This window comes from Heterodontus francisci, chromosome 42 (assembly GCF_036365525.1).
Source record: "Heterodontus francisci isolate sHetFra1 chromosome 42, sHetFra1.hap1, whole genome shotgun sequence".
NCBI lineage: Eukaryota > Metazoa > Chordata > Chondrichthyes > Heterodontiformes > Heterodontidae > Heterodontus > Heterodontus francisci.
In genome coordinates, this window is record NC_090412.1 from 19,669,244 (window position 1) to 19,689,179 (window position 19,936).

General features: G+C 39.4%; 1 protein-coding gene across 1 annotated transcript in view; it reads left to right on the plus strand.

Annotated features, from left to right (window-relative positions):
* antxr1c (ANTXR cell adhesion molecule 1c) overlaps positions 1–19,936 on the plus strand; it is a 138,385-nt gene that overhangs the window by 99,876 nt on the left and 18,573 nt on the right. The window contains exons 14-17 of the mRNA XM_068020706.1: positions 1,958–1,996; positions 2,868–2,963; positions 5,257–5,421; positions 6,290–6,370. Coding sequence (XP_067876807.1) covers positions 1,958–1,996; positions 2,868–2,963; positions 5,257–5,421; positions 6,290–6,370 — 381 coding nt within the window. The remainder of the gene's footprint in view (positions 1–1,957; positions 1,997–2,867; positions 2,964–5,256; positions 5,422–6,289; positions 6,371–19,936) is intronic.

A 19,936-nucleotide genomic window follows, 5' to 3' on the forward strand; every position in this document is an offset into this window, starting at 1 on the left:
CAACAGCCAATTTACCTATCACCTGCAAGTCTTTTGCGGTGGGAGGAAACTGGAGCACCCGGCGAAAACCCACGTGGCCACAGGGAGAACTTGCAAACTCAGCACAGGCAGTACCCAGAATCGAACCTCGGGTCCCTGGAGCTATGAGGCTGCAGTGCTAACCACTGCGCTACTGTGCCAAAAAGATAGGAGCCTAAAAGGTGGCTTATCCACCCTAAGCATAAAATACAGAGGATAAAAGCAAAAATAATGGGTATGGTAATCTAATGGTTATTGTCACAACCCAAAGGTAGTGCATTCAAATCCCACTACGTCAAGTTATGAAATTGAATTGAAAAACTCTGGTGAATTAAACCCCAGAAAATCCAACTGTGTCAGGTAAAGATGCACGCGCAATTTGGCTTTAATGCATTTCCAGTCCCACATCAGATGGTCGGTTCTTGCCCTCTGAAGTGATCTACCCAGCGACCGAGTTCTAAACAATCACTACATGTTCAATAATAAGAATAAATCAAACATAACTATCAGCAACAACCCAGGCTCTATTAGGATAACATCAAGGCAATTTCAGCTCAGTGGGGCCTCAAAATTCTCCTTACCAACATCTGGGGGCAGCTGCCCAAGTTTTGAAAATTGACTCACAGCCTAGTCAGGCAACAGCTTCCTTCCTGCATTCTCAACCACCAAAGACAAGAGCAGCAAAACCATGAGAAAAATATCACTTGCAAGCTCCCTACCAAGTCACACACATCTTGACTTGCACTTAGCCCAATCCTGGTCATTTGTCTTGATTTGTTCAAACTTTCAAGACTGAGATCCATAGATTTTTATTTTATCAATGGATGTAAAATAAAGGCAGGTAAATGGAGTTGAGGTACATATCAGCCATGATCTAATTGAGTGGGTGCAGTGTGTGATGTAGAACAGTTGAGGTTAACTTGTTCAGAGAAAAATTTGGTGGATATTACTGAGTTTTTATTATTATTGAGAACCAGAAAATGTGCATAAAACATATTCTCTGATACTTGTTGTTTTTAAACTTCGTATCAAAGAAAGTGTAGTAGACAGATTTGCAAAGGCAGGAAGACACTTGCTGAATTTAGTGCAGTCTCTGTCACCTTCATAGTCTCCCATATTCACTTCTGGCTCTACAAGCATGTTTAGTTACCATGACTCACATTTGATTCTGTTGGTGAAATGCAATTTTTACTTTTCCAGTCTTTGTGCATCACATTAACTCTCCCAGAACTCATGTTGCGCTCTTCAGTTGGCGTTCAGCCACCTTGTTATTTCCTCCCAGTCATATTCCCTGACATGTGAATTCAATGGATACACTCTCTTACGAAGATCACCAAGTTCCAAGACAGTACTTCCACAACAATGATTTAGTATAATACAATTAGAATCATAGAAAGTTTACTGCACAGAAGGAGGCCACTTGGCCGATTGTGTCTGCGCGGCTGAAGAAAAAATCTTCTATGCATTCTTCAGCATTAAATAGGAATCAGTATATCTGGGTTTCCAAAACCGTGTATATTTTAGGAGCCAAAAAGGCACGCTTTCTGTTTCAAAAAGTTAAACTGTGGGCATCATAACTGAGCTCTGATTGGTGGGTCCCACCAGCTGAAGTCACACTGTCTCTGATCTGAAAATGCCATGTTGCCATATGGGGTTCTATTGAGCAGATTCCATGGAAAATAACTGATCAAAGAACCTTTATGTCCAATTAGAAACCTGTGTTTATTAGAATATTATTCACAATAAAGTAGATTTGGGATTATAGTTTGAATATCTAAGTTGTCTGAAAGCAAAGGTGGTGGCAATCACGCCTAACTTGAAAAAGATTACAGCGTTTTGTAGGAAAAAAAAAGTGTGTCCAATTAAACAATTGCCATTCAAATGAACTATATACAAAATTAACAAAGGTTATTGTTATCTTTGTATTTCTTTCCTATAGGTGATTAAAGAGCCACCACCTCCACCAATCTATGAGGAGGTAAGTAATATGATCTTTGCTTGGCTATGTCCTTTGATAACTGATTTAATAACAGTGATTCATTTTGTGAAATTTGCCTCTATTTTTAACTGTTAGCACCTGAATTTACTTATGTGCAACTTCTATTCTGAATACTCAACTACATATGAGGATGTTTGTTGATTTAAGCAGTGTATATATTGCCCACAATCATAATAACTATTATTGGACTACAATTTGGTTAGTATAGTATAATTAAATCCCTTAACCCCAGCAAAATAATATGCCTTAGTTTCAGGAAAGCTGGGAAATTAAGAGTTCAAGTCAGACAGAAGAATCGCCTCCTTGTGCTAACTGGGTTTTGAAAAGTCAAGGGTCAAAGATTTTAACAGTGCTTTGCACAAGATCTTTGTCACACTGTGTTACTGAAGTGCGCTTCTGTGTCGCCTGCAAAGATCTTGGAGTGAAGAGTACAAAACTTCAGCAGTTACAGGGAGGTCTGTGTTTCAGTGACTATTACATAGCGATACGATAGACAGAAGTATAATATAGCATTTGTCCCCACATAGTGACCCTTTTTGGCATGAATTATCAGAATTGGTTATCCTGTATTTGTATGTGAATAGAACATGAATCAATGCTGATCCCAAATGCCAAGTGTTAGCTTTTTCTGGCTTTTACCCGATATGGAGTTCCAAACAGAACACAGAAATCCTTTATTTTACTTCAGCGTGAACATCCACTTGATTTTTAGATAAGGCTTGTGACAACTTGAATTGAAGATTGAAAAACTCTTGCTGTTTGAAATTCGCTTAACTGATTCAGAGTTTGGCAAAAGGTCCAGTGAGATTTTCCAGCACCTGACAACCTTCTTTTGTTCTTCTCCCTGTAGGAATCCGACGATGAATCCATGGCAAAGAAAAAATGGCCAACAGTTGATGCGTCATACTATGGCGGAAGAGGAGTGGGTGGCATCAAAAGGATGGAGGTTTTTATGTTGCTTCTTTTTGCAATTAAATTTAAATCATTCACACTTATTTTTGGAAAGGTTACAAACAGTTCAGTTCTTACCTGCTCGATATGAACAGTCTGCTTATAAAATTCTTGCCTTCTTAAATAAGATGTTAATTATGATCTAAGATTTGAAATTTGAAACCACACTGGCATCTGTGCCACAATCTGATTCCTGACTGACTTGTCCTGTTGTGCTGCAACTATGGGTTTCGTGTTGATATCTGCTTTAGAGCACTGAGATGTACGGATGGCTCCACATTACATTGTGTTTAAGCAAAGTCAAGCTCCATTTCACACAGTCAGAATAATAATGACCCAACTATCAGTTGGTCTTTACTAACATTATAAAAGGTAAAGGTGGTTTGCTGATTTGTTTTAAAACCTACATTTTAAAGTTAAATTAAATTGTTTAACAATGGCGCAGTAATATAATGACTATGCGAAACCCAAGTAGTGTTAGACTATCTCCTTACCAACCTGCAGTGTCCTTAAATTGGTAAATTGAAGCCACAGTTGTACTGCAGTTTCTAAATTCAGTTCAGAAATTACTGTATAACAACTATTGCACTGCTCAATATCAGTTGCATCCATAACCGTGAGTGATAGCTTGCTGGAGATTTCTGTGGCCAAATTCTGTCTGGCTACCACCATTTTCTGGTGGAGAGCAAAATGCAAACCACCAGTGACTTCTCATTGCCTTTTCAACCATTGCAGCTTTGGAGCAGGCCTTGAAATAGGCATCCAGTGCTCCCACCCAAAATAGCAAGAGCCTCATTAATATATTTAAATCGGAGCCTTATGATATATTTAGGACCATGGTCCAATTTTGGTCTTCAAATGTACGAAATGTGTAAACAAAGGCTTTTAAAGGAACAGCTGGAGGCTTCACTGAAAACATTAAAGATGAATTTTTAAAATGATTTTTATCGATTCAAGAGAACCCACAAAAATTACCTGCCTGCAGCCGGTCCTTCCACAGACCCCCACCTGTTGATTGTCTACCTCCCCAACTCTATGTCCCTGCTGGCTCAACTCGACAGAGCCTATAACAGTATGCCTGATGCAGTGGCTGAACTACTGTGGTGTTGGGGAGTGTTATGATTCCCCTCCCCTCCCATCACTTTGAGGTCAATCAGTTTTGTATTTCAGGACACAACCAAAAACGGACACTATTAATTTACTCAGTTAACTTAAATTGCCAATCGTATTGCCATTCTGAGTCTGACACAAATGGCAATGCAATATTGGAGGACTTGGTCTGGATTTGCTGTGCCAGGTTGGCCACATCAAGACTTCAACCTGCTCCAGTTCTTCAACCTTAGTTCCACCCCAGTCTGACACAAATGTCTGCAAACATTGCTATCAAAAATGATTAGAATACATTTCCATTATGTTACTTATACAGAACATAAAATACAGCAGTAAGTTTAAGCTTTGTTTTTAATATTCCAGTAAGTCACAAAATCTCACCTTTTTTAAAAAGTACTAGCCCACATATGTTTCCTTCTCTTTTTCTGTTTCAGTATTGGAAACAAATTTTCTGTACTACTGCATAGATGTTTTTAGTGATGTTTGAACATTTTTGACAAATTCAAAGCACATTTAATAAGTAGTAGAGGTGCTGCTGAAAAAATAGCTTTACAACTTAACAAATGAGCATTGCAATATATTGTATAAAATACTTTATTTTAGCAGCTAACATATTTTAATTATTCCAATAATTCTGTTGTAATATTGTTTCAATGCAGCAGTTTGCATAAAATAGCACTTGAGTTCTAAAGTATTTGAAAGAGGAGGTTGTAAGGTTAGTCTTTTCTGATTTCTAAATTACAGATATTTCCTACAAACACTAGGGAGTGCCTCGATTCATTTTCACAATTTTCAGATGGACACTACATTTTCTAAGGAACCTTCGGGACATATGACATTATCAGCACTCATTGCCTACCTTACTCAAAATTTAAACTTGACTGCAACTTCACTTTTCGTGAAGCTTCTAAGTGGATGAAATTCCACCTTTTAAACAAAAAAAAAATACTTACTTTTCTCTGTTATTAATGACGCTTTAAAAAAAAAATTGCATTCTCAGAATTTGTGTTTCAAAGTTCCCTGTTCCTGAGATTTCATTAGCAAGTTAATAACTATAGAGGAAAGCATATATACTCTCATTATTTTTGAAAGGAATTGCGGCTCCTAAATATTGTTAATCTCAATATTTCTGTTTCTTACTGTATTTTAACTTTTTGAATTAATTTATTTTTGGTCAGGTACGTTGGGGTGACAAGGGTTCAACTGAAGAAGGTGCAAAATTAGAAAAACCCAAAAATGCAGTCATTAAAATGCCAGATCAAGAGTTTGAACCATTGGATCCTAGGCCCTATAAACCTCGAAGGCCACCACCAGACCAGAGAAAATGGTATACACCAGTTAAGGTAATTTATTTCTCCTAGTGCTTATATTGTAAGGTCTGACTGATTATAAAAAGAGTAAGATAAACCATCAAGTAATTTTGTGCTGCATAATCACCCAAATAGTGCAGACACATGGATTATCCTGGCTATGTCAGAGACTGTTGTGGATTCTACTTAGAAATTATGATTCATGTCAATATTTTACACATAAGAAAATGAATTAATTAATTTTGAGTGAACCTGCAACAGTATAACAGAATGTAATGGTGCAAAATGGTGCAGTGGGATGTGGTCATGGCTGCTGAGAACTTTAAGCTGTCAATCAGTGTTTGCCATGTATCTTCCAAGGAATAGTTGCTGTGGCACAAAGAATCTTGAACATATGTAAAAAGCTGGTGAGACACAGTTGAGCCCACAAATATACAATGATTCAATAATTTATAATTAATTCAGAATTTTTTCAAATCAGAATTTCTAACTTAAAATATGGTTTTGGTGTTCTCCCCTCTCTGAAGCACTTTGAAAGTAGCCTACCTGTAACATGACACAACTTTTCTGATAAATTTGTGTATTTTACAAAATGTATTTCTGAGTAACACTCAAAATATAATCACTAATTTTTTGTAATATGTGTTTCCAATTATTCTGTTTGACCACAATGTAAAAAGTGGCACTTGGGTCTAATGTACACTACAGGAACTGTGAACCACCAAACACAAGTCATTACTCGAACTGTGCAGTGCTAAATGTAACGATAATCGGTACCATATAAGATTAATGTGGACTAGGTTTTTGAGATAATGTTTATCGCTTCTAAAGTGCAATAGGATAACCTTTTGGTAAGCAACAGTAAAACTTGTTCCTAATATTGCTGTGATAATTTATCCAGGGAAAATTGGATGCCTTATGGGCTCTTTTTCGCAGAGGCTATGATCAAGTATCTCTGATGAGGCCACAGCCTGGGGACAAGGTAAGATTAGTTGTAAATATATCTAAATATCTGTACCATTTTTTTATTCGTTCAGGGGATGTAGGCAACACTAGCTGGGCCAGCATTTATTGTCCATCCCTAATTGCCATTGAGAAAGTGGTGTTGATGTGCCTTCTTGAACTGCTGAAGTCCTTGGGATGTAGGTACACCCACAGTGCTGTTAGTTCAGGAGTTCCAGGATTTTGACCCAGCGAGAGTGAACGAATGGTGATCTAGTTCGATGTCAGGATGGCGTGTGGCTTGGAGGAGAACTTGCAGGTGGTGGTGTTCCCATGCATCTGCTGCCCTTGACCTGTAGGTGGTAGAAGTCATGGGTTTGGAAGGTGCTGTCGAAGGTGCCTTGGTGCGTTGCTGCAGTGCATCTTGTAGATGATGCACACTGCTACCACTGTGTGCGGTGGTGGAGGGAGTGAATCTCGAAGGTGGTGGACCAAGGCTTTACTGCACAGAATGAGGCATTAGTTCTCCTTCTGATTTCTGTATGTAAGAATCCTTGTATAGTCCATCCCAATCAAATTACAATCAAATGGTGCCAATTTTGCATTCTTAATTTCTGAAGATATATGCAAATTAAGTAATTAAGATCTTAAGAATGGTTACATTCTTTCATCCCTTTAAATAAATACATTCTAGATCGTGGAATTTTTTTGGCTAGTAAACTAACAGTGGGTGGCAAAGGTTCATTTAGCTTTAAATAGCTTTAAATTTTACCCAGCAGCTGACTCTTGGACAAAGTATTCAGTCATCAGAAAGGAGTTTGTAATTAACATTTTTTTAATGTCTGACTGCAGGCAGAGTGAAAGCATGGAGATGTGGACAAAGCACATATACAAAATCCCAACAGTGCAGTGTCTATGTTCAGGCCAGGGCAGTAATTATATTCAAACCAGACTAGGTTTCAATGCACAAAAGCAAAATACTGCAGATGTTGGAAATCTGAAATAAAAATAGATAATGCTGGAAATGCTAAGCACGTCTGGTAGCATCTGTAGAAAGAGAAATAGAATTAACATTTTGATGCATCACACAATCAAAGGAAAGTTCTCCTTTCATGTGTTAAATTTAACTTAATTGTCAACAATACCATGTTAACAGATGTACAGTTAATCATTTTCTTTTGTTTTAAAATCTTGACCTTTTATTAATCTTTTTATTAATGATCACATCTAAGCTCTGCAGTCCTGCCACATCCAGTTGTGAATGGTGGCGGACAATTAAGCCTCCTAGTAGGAGGAGGAGGCTGCACAAATATCCCCATCCTCAACAATGGGGGAGCCCAGCACAACAGTGCAAAAGACAATGCTGAAGCATTTGCATCCATCTTCAACCTCCTCCTTAGGTCCCCAGCATCACTGATGCCAGTCTTCAGCCAATTCGATTCACTCCACATGATATCAAGAAACGGCTGAAGGCACTGGATATTGCAAAGGCTATGGGCAACATTCCGGCAATAGTACTGAGGACTTCTGCTCCTGAACTAGCTGCACCCCTAGCCAAGCCGTTCCAGTACAACTACAAGACTGGCATCAACCCCGGCAACGTGGAAAATTGCCCAGGTATATCCTCAAAAAGCAGGACAAATCCAACCCGGCCAATTACTATCCTATCTGTCTGCCCTCAATCATCAGCAAAGTGATGGAAGAGGTCGTCGACAGTGCTATCTAGTGGCATTTGCTCAGCTCATTGCTCACTGATGCTCAGTTGGGTTCCGCCAGGGCCACTCAGCCGTTGACCTCATCACAGCCTGGGTCCAAGCATGAACAAAGGAGCTGAACTCCAGAGGTGAGGTGAGAGAGGCTTCCCTTGATATCAAGGCAGCATTTGACCCAGTATGGCAAGAAGGAGCCCAAGCAAAACTGCAGTCAATGAGAATCTGGAGGAAAACTCGCTGCTGGTTGGAGGCATACCTAGCACAAAGGAAGATGGTTGTGGTTGTTGGAGGTCAATCATCTCAGTCCCAGGACATCACTGCAGGAGTTCCTAAAGGTAGTGTCCTAGGCCCATCCATTCTCAGCTGCTTTATCAATGACCTTCCCTCCATCATAAGGTCAGAAGTGGGGATGATCATTGATGATTGCACAATGTTCAGCATCATTCGCGACTTCTCAGATACTGAAGCAGCCCATGTCCAGATGCAGCAAGAGCTGGACAATATCCAGGCTTGGGCTGATAGGTGGCAAGTAACATTCATGCCACACAAGTGCCAGGCAATGCCCATCTCAAACAAGAGAGAATCTGACCATTTCTCCTTGATGTTCAATGTCATTGCCAGCGCTGAATTCCACAGTATCAACATTCTGGGGGTTTCCATAGAGCAGAAACTGAACTGGACCAGCCACATAAATGCTGTGGCTACAAGAGCAGGTCAGAGGCTAGGAATTCTGCGGCGAGTTGCATATCTCCTGTCTCCCCACTGCCTGCCCACCATTTACAAGACACAAGTCAGGAGTGTGATGGAATACTTTCCACTTGTCTGGATGGGTACAACTCCAACAACACTCAAGATGCTCGACACCATCCAGGACAAAGCAGCCTGCTTGATTGGCACCCCATCCACCACCTTCAACATTCACTCCCTCCAACACCGACGCACAGTAGCAGCTGTGTGTACAATCTACAAGATGCATTGTAGCAACTCACCAATGGTCCTTCAACAGCACCTTCCAAACCCATGACTTCTACCACCTACAAGGACAAGGGCAAGCAGATGCATGGGAACACAACCACCTGCAAGTTCCTCTCAAAGCCACACACCATCCTGACTTGGAACTATATCACCATTCGTTCACTGTCACTGGGTCAAAATCCTGGAACACGCTTCCTCCCAATACTGTTGGTGTACCTACATTCCAAGGACTGCAGCAGTTCAAGAAGGCAGCTCACCACCACCTTCTTAAGAGCAATTAGGGCTGGGCAATAAATGCTGACCTAGCCAGCGAAGCCAAAATCCCATGAATGAAAAAACATTGAAGAATAGTTTTGTCATTTTGCATAACTGTCCTGTTAAATATGGGATTGAGTTATTTAATGTCCTGGTTCTCTGTAAAGAAGAAAAGGAACTAACATCTTTAAATTTTTCATACTGTTTAATGAAAGTACCTGTCACACTAGAATGAAAAAATGTCGACACTTAGCTATATTAAGTTTCAACTGTGTAGATTAGATAAATGTTGACAATTATTTGCTGTATTGGTGTGACAACCCAACTTATTTTACATATTCTGTACTTTTTATGTTCTTATAAAGAACATCCAGCAATTTTGACAGCACAGTATGTAGAAATACTGTGTCCTTAAGTATATTGAGATCTGAGACCATTACCACTCTTTCCATCAACTGGTCACAATACATTATATCTGGTATGGATTGCCTATGTGAATATGGAATAATGCACAAATGCAAATTTCAGGCATAGAATTACATTAGCTATAATCTAATCCCAGTTGAATGCTCTTTCCAGTAAGGATATGTTACTGAATGGGTTAAAACAAAATTAAGCATTCCAATACGTCGCATACAATAATAAGCAGTTATACTTTGGTGGTTTACCTCCCAAAGCTTGGTTCAACTGAACTGTACATAAATTGTACTCAGCACTAAATATTTTCTCCTTACACATTCACAATTAAAATATACTTATTGTCTGATTCGTCTATAAAAATAAAAATATCTTTATACCAGATGTTGCCATTTGTTCCTAATAGAGTATTACATTTCCAGTGGTAATCTGAAGATAGTGAAATTAACACAAAGGCTTTTTTTTCTCTGTCCTAAACATTTTTCAGAAATTATGGAATGCACTTAGTATCACCTTTTTTATCACTATGTTAAGCAGTATTTAATAAATAAACATGAAATGAAGCTTAATTTAATAAATTGGTAATACTTCAAAAAAACAGAGCAAATCGATTCTAGATCACATTTGCAACCAGAATGATGCTTTTAATGGTATGCTGAACATTCCTATTCTGTGTAGTTTGGATTTTTCTTTTAACTGTTTATTGAATTCACTGTACCAACACGCTGATGAGTGGGCCAATAACCAGACATTGTAGACTTAAAATCATTTGCAAAATATCCAGAGGGGAGATGAGAAACTTTGTCACACAGAGAGTTGTTGGGATCTGGAACACTCTACCTTGAAAGGTTGGGGAAACTGATTCCATAAATAATTTTAGAAGGGAGTGGACAGGTTCTTGGAGGTGAGGAACTCACAGGGTTACCGACAAAAAGCTCGGGTGTCAGACGAAGCATGACTGCTCTCTCAAAAAGCCAGCACAGGCGCAATAGACTGAATGGCCTCCTTCTGTGCTGCAGGTTTCTATCATTCTATGATTAATTCTATTGTTAAAAATCCACCAGCTAAATGAATTTTGATTAAATTTGTTTTGTATTCTATTTTTCAGTTAATTATTTGATATCATTAAGGAAATTGGATTGAAAGACCCCTACACTGTAAAATATTCATATTTTAATAGCAAATACAGTTATTAAGCCAGGAACCTTTAATGATTGTGCTGTGTCAGCTCTGTTAAGAAAGCTAAAGAATGCTATGCTGGTCTTAGTAATTCCACTGTACTTGTTTTCTCATCAGCTTTTCCCAATGATTTGGATATATAGTGCATAATATTTTACTACGTTTTACCAACTGAGTCAATAATGAATAAATAACGCATTTAATAAAGGATATTTGTTAGTTTAGAGATACAGCACTGAAACAGGCCCTTCGGCCCAGCAAGTCTGTGCCGACCATCAACCTCCCATTTATACTAATCCGACACTAATTCCATATTCCTACCACATCCCCACCTGTCCCTATATTTCCCTACCACCTACCTATACTAGGGGCAATTGCTAATGGCCAACTTACCTATCAACCTGCAAGTTTTTGGCATGTGGGAGGAAACTGGAGCACCCAGAGGAAACCCACGCAGACACAGGGAGAACTTGCAAACTCCACACAGGCAGTACCCAGAACCAAACCCGGGTTGCTGGAGCTGTGAGGCTGCGGTGCTAACCATTGCGCCACCGTGCTGCCCCTAGTATGATTTGTTAAAATCATGATCAAATAAATCTTAGAACTAAACATAATTTTAGAATGATGAGGTATAAGTATTTCACAAATAAGCTGTTAAAAATGCAATTAACATTTTGCAATATTTTTTCGAGCTTTCTAACCAGAATATATATTAAATTAATAGGTATGGGGAAAGAGTGCATTAATCAATTTGTAGTTTTTTCCCCCTACCTTTTAACATCTGTGGTCATCCTTAGGGAACAAGGTGGTGGCATGATGTAGAACTAAAGCTGCTGGGATAGATTAACTGGTTTCCTACTCCTATTGCATTCTATTAAGTGTACAACTAGATTACTAAGTACTTCATATTTGAATCAAAATTTTACTTAGATCATGAATAGCCAATTTGCATCTGGTTGCACTTCAGGCATTCAAATCATTTAGCAATGCAATCATAGTGAAAGCAGCAGAAAATATTCAAAACCACATCTCTCCAGTGAAATTTACGTGACTACATTTTGCTAGCTATGAGCAGTGTGGGAAGTAAAGCACTCTATAGGGCCAATTTTAATTTGGGCTACTGAGCTGTTCCCCAAAATCTTGATTTTAAAATTCCCAATGTCCTGTTCAAATCCCTCCAAGGTCTTGTCCCTCCATATCTTTGTAATCTCCTCCAGCCCTACAATGCTACAAGGGCTCTGCGATCCTCCAAATCTGGTTCCTTGTGCATTTGCACTTCCTTTGTCCCATCTTTGGCAGTCGTGCTTCAACTGTCAAGGCCCTAACCACTGGAATTCTCTCCGTAAACCTCTCCGTCTTCTCTTTCACCTTTAAGAAGCTCCTTAAAACCTACCTCTTAGACTAAGCTTTTAGTCACCTGTCCCAGTAGATCCTTCTTTGGCCCGGTGGCTATCATCGTCTGATTGTGTTCAGAACAAATGTATTCTGAAATGCGTTGTGGAAAAGTTCCTTTGCCAATATGTTCTTGGTCCAACTAGGAAGGAGTCATTGCTGGATCTGGTGCTTGGGAATGAGGTGGTTCAAGTGGACCAAGTGTGTGTGGGGAAGCACTTGGCTAAGAGCAATCAATGTATCATAAGACTTAGATTAGTAATGGAGAAAATCAAGGAACAATCTAAAATGGAACTTCTTAAATGGAAGAGGGCCAACGTCAATGGGATGAGAGGGGATCTAGCCAAGGTAAAATGGAACCAAAGACTGACAGGAAATGCAGTAACAGAACAAGAGGTGATCTTTAAGGAGGAGATGTTTCAGGTACAGGCTAGGTACATTCCAACAAATCAAAAAGGCAAGGGAACCAAAGCCAGAACTCCTGGATGATGAGGAAGATAGAGAATATGATGAAACAAAAAAAAGAGGGTGCATGATGCATGCCATGTGAATTCTTCAAGCGAGAACCAGGCTAAATACAATAAGTTGAGATGGGAAGTGAAGAGGAAAATAAGACTGGCAAAGAAAAAAATAAGAGAATAGAATGGCAGTTAACATAAAAGGGAACCCAAAAATCTTCTACTGGCATGTAAATAGTAAGCAGGTAATAAGAGGTGGGGTAGGGTCTATTAGGGACAAAGTGCGTGATACATGCTTAGAGGCGCATCGCAAGGCTAGAATACTTAATGAGTACTTTGTATCAGTGTTTACTAAGAAAGAGGATGCTGACAAGATATCAGTAGAAGCGGAGATGGTAGAGGTAATGGATGGGGTGAAAATTGATAGCCAGTATGCACTGGAAAAGCTGGCTGTGTTCATAGTGGATAAGTCACCCAGTCTGGATGACTTACATCCCAGGTTGCTAAGGGAAGTTGGGGTGGAGATAGCGGAAGGGCTTGACCTAATCTTCATATCATCCCGAGATACGGGGGGAGATGCCAGAGGATTGGAAAGTGGCAAATGTGACACCCTTATTCAAGAAAGGGTGTAAGGAAATTCCTAGTAATTACAGGCCAGTCAGGTTAACGTCAGTGGTGGGTACGGTTTCAGAAACAATAATCAGGGAAAAAATGAATAGGCACTTTTAGCCGTTTGAGTTAATTAAGGAAAGCCAGCATAGATTTGTAAAATGCAGATCATGTCTGACTAATCTGATTGAATTTTTTGATGAACTAACAAAGAAGTTTGATGAGGGGAATGCAGTGGATGTTGTCTATATAGATTTGAAGAAAGTGTTTTTGGCAAAGTGCCACATATGAGATATGAGGCTGGTTAACAAAACTGAGGCTCATGGAATAGTAGTGTCAGTATCAGTTTGAATTTAAAAAATGATTTTTTGATGTATATAAATGACTTGCATATTTGAATACAGAGTAAAATTTCAAAATTTGACGATGAAACCTGGAGGCGCAGCAGACAGTGAGGGTACCAATCGACTGCAACAGGACATAAATAGGCTAGAAGAATGGGCAGGTGGAATTTAATACGTAGAAGTGAGAGGTGGTGCATTTTGGCAGAAGGGATAGAGAGAGACAGTATAGACTTAGGCACAGTTCTAATGAGTGTACAAGAACAGAGGGACCTGGGAGTTCATGTGCATTGATCATGAAGGTGGCAGGAGATACTGAGAGAGTAGGTAGCAAAGCAAATGGAATCTTGTGCTTCATATATAGAGGCATTGAGTACAAAAGCAGGGAAGTTATACTGAACCTTTATAATGCTCTGGTTAGGCCACAACTAGTGTATTGCATCCAGTTCTGGCCACCCACTTTAGGAAGGATGTGAGGGTCTTGAAAGAGTGCAGAGAGATTTACCAGAATGGTTCCAGGGATGACGGATTTTAGCTATAAGGTTAGGTTGAAGAAGCTGTGGTTATTCTCCTTGGAGCAAATGGGATTGAGGGGAGATCTGATAGAGGTGTGCAAGATTAAGACAGGGTTAGATAAGGTAGATAAAGAAAAGCTGTTCCCATTATCTGATGGTAAAAGGACTATGGGACACAGATTTAAAGTTTTGAGCAAGAGATACAGGAGAGATTTGAGGAAGAATCCTTTTGCACAGTGAGTGGTAATGACCTGGAACTCGCTGCCTACGAGGGTGGTGGAAGCAGAGATGATCAATGATTTCAAAAGAAAATTGGATGGGCACTTGAGCGAAATAAACTTGCAGGGCAACAGGTATAAAGCAGGGGAATGGGATTGACTGGATTGCTCTACAGAGAGCCTGCATGGACTCAATGGGCTGAATGGCCGCCTTCTGTGCCATAATGACACTATGTTTGCGCTCATGTGAAGTGCTTTGGAACGTTCTACTATGTTCAGACGCTATATAATTGCAAGTTATTGTTGTTTTAAGATTGAAGGTGAACTGCAGATCCAATCCAAAATTTCTTGATTCACATAAAATTATAAATCATAGTTTAGCTTTATACAATGATAATTTTATTTCTATTAAAACATTGCTATCTATAAAACAAATCCGCAGGACATTTCTTCTTTCGTACGTGAATTGGATACAGAGGAGTCAAATTTTGTTTTATAATGTTGCTATGACGTGCCTTAGGACATTTTACAATGTTAAAGGCACTTTCTAAATACAAGTTGTTGGTGGAGTAGCTTTTGGTAATTTTATTGCCGCTAACAACAATAAGACCACCAGTACATTTTAAAATATGTTCTGATGTGGGTAGGATATTGTATTCCTGCCTTTTTGTGCTCTGATTGGAGTCTCTTTAAATTAAGTAGGTCAAGGTGAACAGACAAGTTGTATACAGCCTTATATCTGGTTGCTAATTTGGCTTCCGACCAAATGCTGACTTGTAACGTTCCAGAAATAGGGCAACTCTTTTGATGCCCACTACTAGGTTATTTCTATGACCTTTAAAAAGCTCTGGCAACACATCCTTGTTCAAAAACTGATGTTTTGTGCCATATGTGGTGAGTTGCTCAACTGCCTAAGTTTGCAGGTAGCAGGTTATTCAGTTTCTTAATGCAACAATTATGCAGGATTCCTCAAAGAAGCATAGTCAGCATCATTCTATCTCTCATCTTCATGGAAGAATTGTTGGATGCCACTTGCCAGCAAAGCCTACATCCTTTGAATGAATAAAAAAAGACACGGGGACTAGAAATTGGAGAGCCACGTCTTTTGGGTGCGGTGTTGTGATTCACAACCTGCCTGTGCCTGTTCAAATTGCAATGGGCAACTCATAAACTTGGTGTACCCAGCTCATTTGGCTGGAGTGGCTTCCGTGCTCCTCTCCTCTGGTAAATGCTGCCTCTGGAAGGGGGCAGGCAGTGTTGTGAGAAAACCATGTAGTTCAGCCAGCCTGCTCCTCTTAAAGGCAGGCTGCCTCTCATAAAGATAAAACAAGCAAGTACTGAAGATCTCACTGATAAGAGCTTGCCTTCGACTCTGTTGAGACTTGATCTATCTACAACTGAAGTTCAGCAGCCATGTCTTTGGATATGATATCAATGTCCTTCTTTGCCAATGTTGCCCTTTTAGCCTCCTCTTCTACTTTCTCCATAGTCATGTGTTTTTCTTTGGTGAAGTTTTATACTAGATAACAGACTACAGTGACCTTTGAGATGCTGGGCTACACTGTGACCACCACCACCACCCATTTGTACAAACATCTGATCCTTTGTTGTAACAATCCAATGATCCTAGGGACCACACCTGCCTCATTATATTATTGAGCAGCTCTTGTTCATGGCTATCTTAAGGGGAATGATCCTGGGCTTGAATCCTGAGAAGTTTGAACCATGATGTCTACTTTATGAGGACTAACTATTTGCAACTTTAAACAGAGTTTCTTATAGGATGAGTGATACTTTAATTAAAGAGGAAGTTTGCATCTTTCCTGGTGCCATTAACTATTATAAAGAATTCTAACATTCTTTTTTTTCTTTATTTATTTGTACTGTTGCAATTTTGATTATTTTAAGGAATCAGTAAAGTCAGTTTTTTTTTCCAATTTGCACCATAAATTCTGTATTTTTCAGATTGGTGGATCAGTAGAAACAGATTTTCTGCCAGTTTTTTGAAAAACTAATTCCCCTTGTTCTTCGCACTAAAAATTGTGTCCTGCAATACATGTGCATCTTGTGACCCAATTTTCAACACTGAGGTGTAGTTATTTAACATGTGAACACATATTGAAAATACATTTAGATAATTCATCTTGCTTTGCAAAACAAATATAATTATAGAAAATGATTTCATATAAAATTTGACATTTATAATCAACTGTATATAATGAATATAATTAAAGCCTAACAGACTCTGCACGGGAATAAAAACTAGAAATGCTGGAACCACTCAGCAGCTCTGGCAGCATCTGTGAAAAGAGAAGCAGAGTTAATGTTTCGGGTCAGTGACCCTTCTTCGGAACTGACAAATATTAGAAAAGTCACAGGTTATAAGCAAGTGAGGTGGGGGTGGGGCAAGAGATAACAAAGGAGGTCCAGATTGGACCAGGCCACATAGCTGACCAAAAGGTCACGGAGCAAAGGCAAACAATATGTTAATGGTGTGTTGAAAGACAAAGCATTAGTACAGATTAGGTGTTAATACACTGAATATTGAACAGCAGCAAGTGCAAACCTGAAAAAAAAACAGTGGGTAAGCAAACTGAACAAACTAAGATGAAATGAAATAAATGCAAAAAAAAATTGTAAAAAATGTAAAAAAGAATGTAAAAAAAAAGGAAGAAAAAATAACTAAAAATGAAAGTAAAATGGGGGGCTGTCATGCTCTGAAATTATTGAACTCAATGTTCAGTCCAGTAGGCTGTAGTGTGCCTAATCAGTAGATGAGATGCTGTTCCTCGAGCTTGCGTTGATGTTCACTGGAATACTGCAGCAATCCCAGGACAGAGATGTGAGCATGAGAGCAGGGGGGAGTGTTGAAATGGCAAGCAACCGGAAGCTCAGGGTCCTGCTTGCGGACTGAGCGGAGATGTTCCACAAAGCGGTCACCCAGTCTGCGCTTCGTCTCCCCAATGTAGAGGAGACCACACTGTGAGCAGAAGAAGGGTCACTGACCCGAAACGTTAACTCTGCTTCTCTTTTCACAGATGCTGCCAGACCTGCTGAGTGGTTCCAGCATTTCTTGTTTTTATTTCAGATTTCCAGCATCCGCAGTATTTTGCTTTTATTTTAGACTCTACACAGGCATTGGCTGAATTTACAATTATTATAATGTTCATATTTATCCAAATTTATCCACAGTAGTAACTACATTAAAACTTTTCTTGTTTTCTGAAATTTATCAATACACCGAATAAAAACTGACTTTCTCCCACCAGGGTGGCACAGTAGCGCAGTGGTTAGCACCGCAGCCTCACAGCTCTAGGGACCTGGGTTCAATTCTGGGTACTGTCTGTGCAGAGTTTGCAAGTTCTCCCTGTGACCGCGTGAGTTTTCGCTGGGTGCTCTGGTTTCCTCCCACTGCCAAAGACTTGCAGGTGATAAGTAAATTGGCCATTGTAAATTGCCCCTAGTGTAGGTAGGTGGTAGGGAATATGGGATTACTGTAGGGTTAGTATAAAATGGGTGGTTCTTGGTCGGCACAGACTCGGTTTAAAGTTTACAGATTCTTTTTGGGGCCAGTTTTTTTTCTCTGATTTTCTGCCAAAATAAGAAACTGAAAAACTCCTGGAAAAAAAACAGATTTTTGTATTGGCAATAGAAATTACTTTAATTATTCTTAATTATTTTTATGTAGTAAGTCTGCTGAAAAGAAATAAGGGAAATTGATCAGGAGAAATGCTGAGTGCTGAAAAGTCAAATTACATGATCAGCGTCCAAAGTGGTATCTTTGTAAGGTGCTAGTTCCGATGCTTCAAATGTTTGAACTCTAACTCTGTCAAGGTAGTTATCTCAATTTCATCAGCATTAGCTCTGAATGCAAAAAATATTGAAAAAATCTTCATAAGTTTTAAAAAGCAGCCAACAGTAGTTAAATATAATTATTTTCAGCTTGTTGATTATTAAAAAGTCTGGCACATTTTCTTCTTTGATTAAGGTGCAACTCTTCTGAAGACGTAACAGTTTCAGGTTGTGATAAAACAGACCAATAAAACAAGGGATTATTGTCCTCCATGGATGTCACATTGGTGTTGTCTTTCAGTTGTAGCGTTAAAATGTTGTCCCAAGGGTCTGAGAATAATTGACAGTGTTCTAATATTGTGACTTATAAAGGACACTTCATAAAAATAAACTCATTGTACATTTTCTGGCATTTATCAAAGTTCAATTACATGAATCTTTTCAGGCAATATAGGAACGTGTGAATATATAATTTTATATAATATAAGAAATGTAATTTTCCAGATAGCCAAATATCTATGATTCAGTAACAAGATCTTAATTAACTGCAGATAATAACTACCACAAGGCAATGAAACGTTACTGGATGATGGCAGGAGTTATCGATCAGATTAGCTTTCAGTGCATGGAGCTCCACTTTGGAATTGTTAATTTGATCATTGAACATTGAAAGATGTTTTCCTGTTGCACACTATGCTTGGAATATGCATTACCAAGTCTTTCAACTTTATATTATGTAATATGTAATGCAGTAATATGCCATGTCAACTGTGACACATTTATTTGGTGTTCCTATTTTGGCAAAATTCTTTATAGGACCCTATGTGGTGGACTTAACTCCACTGTCCTTCCCAAAATTAGGTGGGATAATGGCAGAAAAGAGACAGAATTTAGCGATGAGAACTATCACTGCCCCAATCTGAATTTGCTGTCATTTCTGCTAGCTGATCCTTTCCTGCCCATCAAATGGAAATACTGTTGCACAGAGCCTGGATTTGCAGCCATTTCCCTCTCATCTGTCCTTTCCCCACCAATCCCCGGATCCACTAGGTGAACCATGGCAGTAGACCCATGAGAGTGGTGAGAATGACCCTATACGCAACAAATGGAGAGAGGGCCTAGTATAGACATCTTCTCCTTCCGATCGCTTATCTACTGAAGGCCAGCCTTGGCCAAGGCGCTGAGTCAATCTGCTGATCCAATCTTCAGAGCAATTTGGTCCTTTTAATGCTGCCTTCTACCTCTGGGTGCTATGGTAGCAGTCCCATTGCAGCACTGCTGAGATTTTGCTGGGAGCCATTTGTGGGCACATGCTGGGAGCCTGTCAGAGTACCGAATACCCCAACCCAGGAAATTCAGTCGTGATGGGTCAGGTTGGAAGTTCTTTACAGGTAGGATCAAGAAAATGTATTAACTGAGCTGAATGAAGGACAGATTGAAATAAATTCTTGTTTCTCATTTTGTATCTACGTTTGCTCAAAACTGCAGTATAGGAATATTAGAATTCTTTAGTGCTGTTTAAGTGAAGCACAATGGCTGTTGGGCATTTTGCTTTGATATTAGACTAAATTGGGCGCTGGACTATCCTATAGGGCGGCACAGTGGCGCAGTGGTTAGCACCGCCGCCTCACAGCTCCAGCGACCCGGGTTCAATTCTGGGCACTACCTGTGTGGAGTTTGCAAGTTCTCCCTGTGTCTGCGTGGGTTTCCTCCGGGTGCTCCGGTTTCCTCCCACAAGCCAAA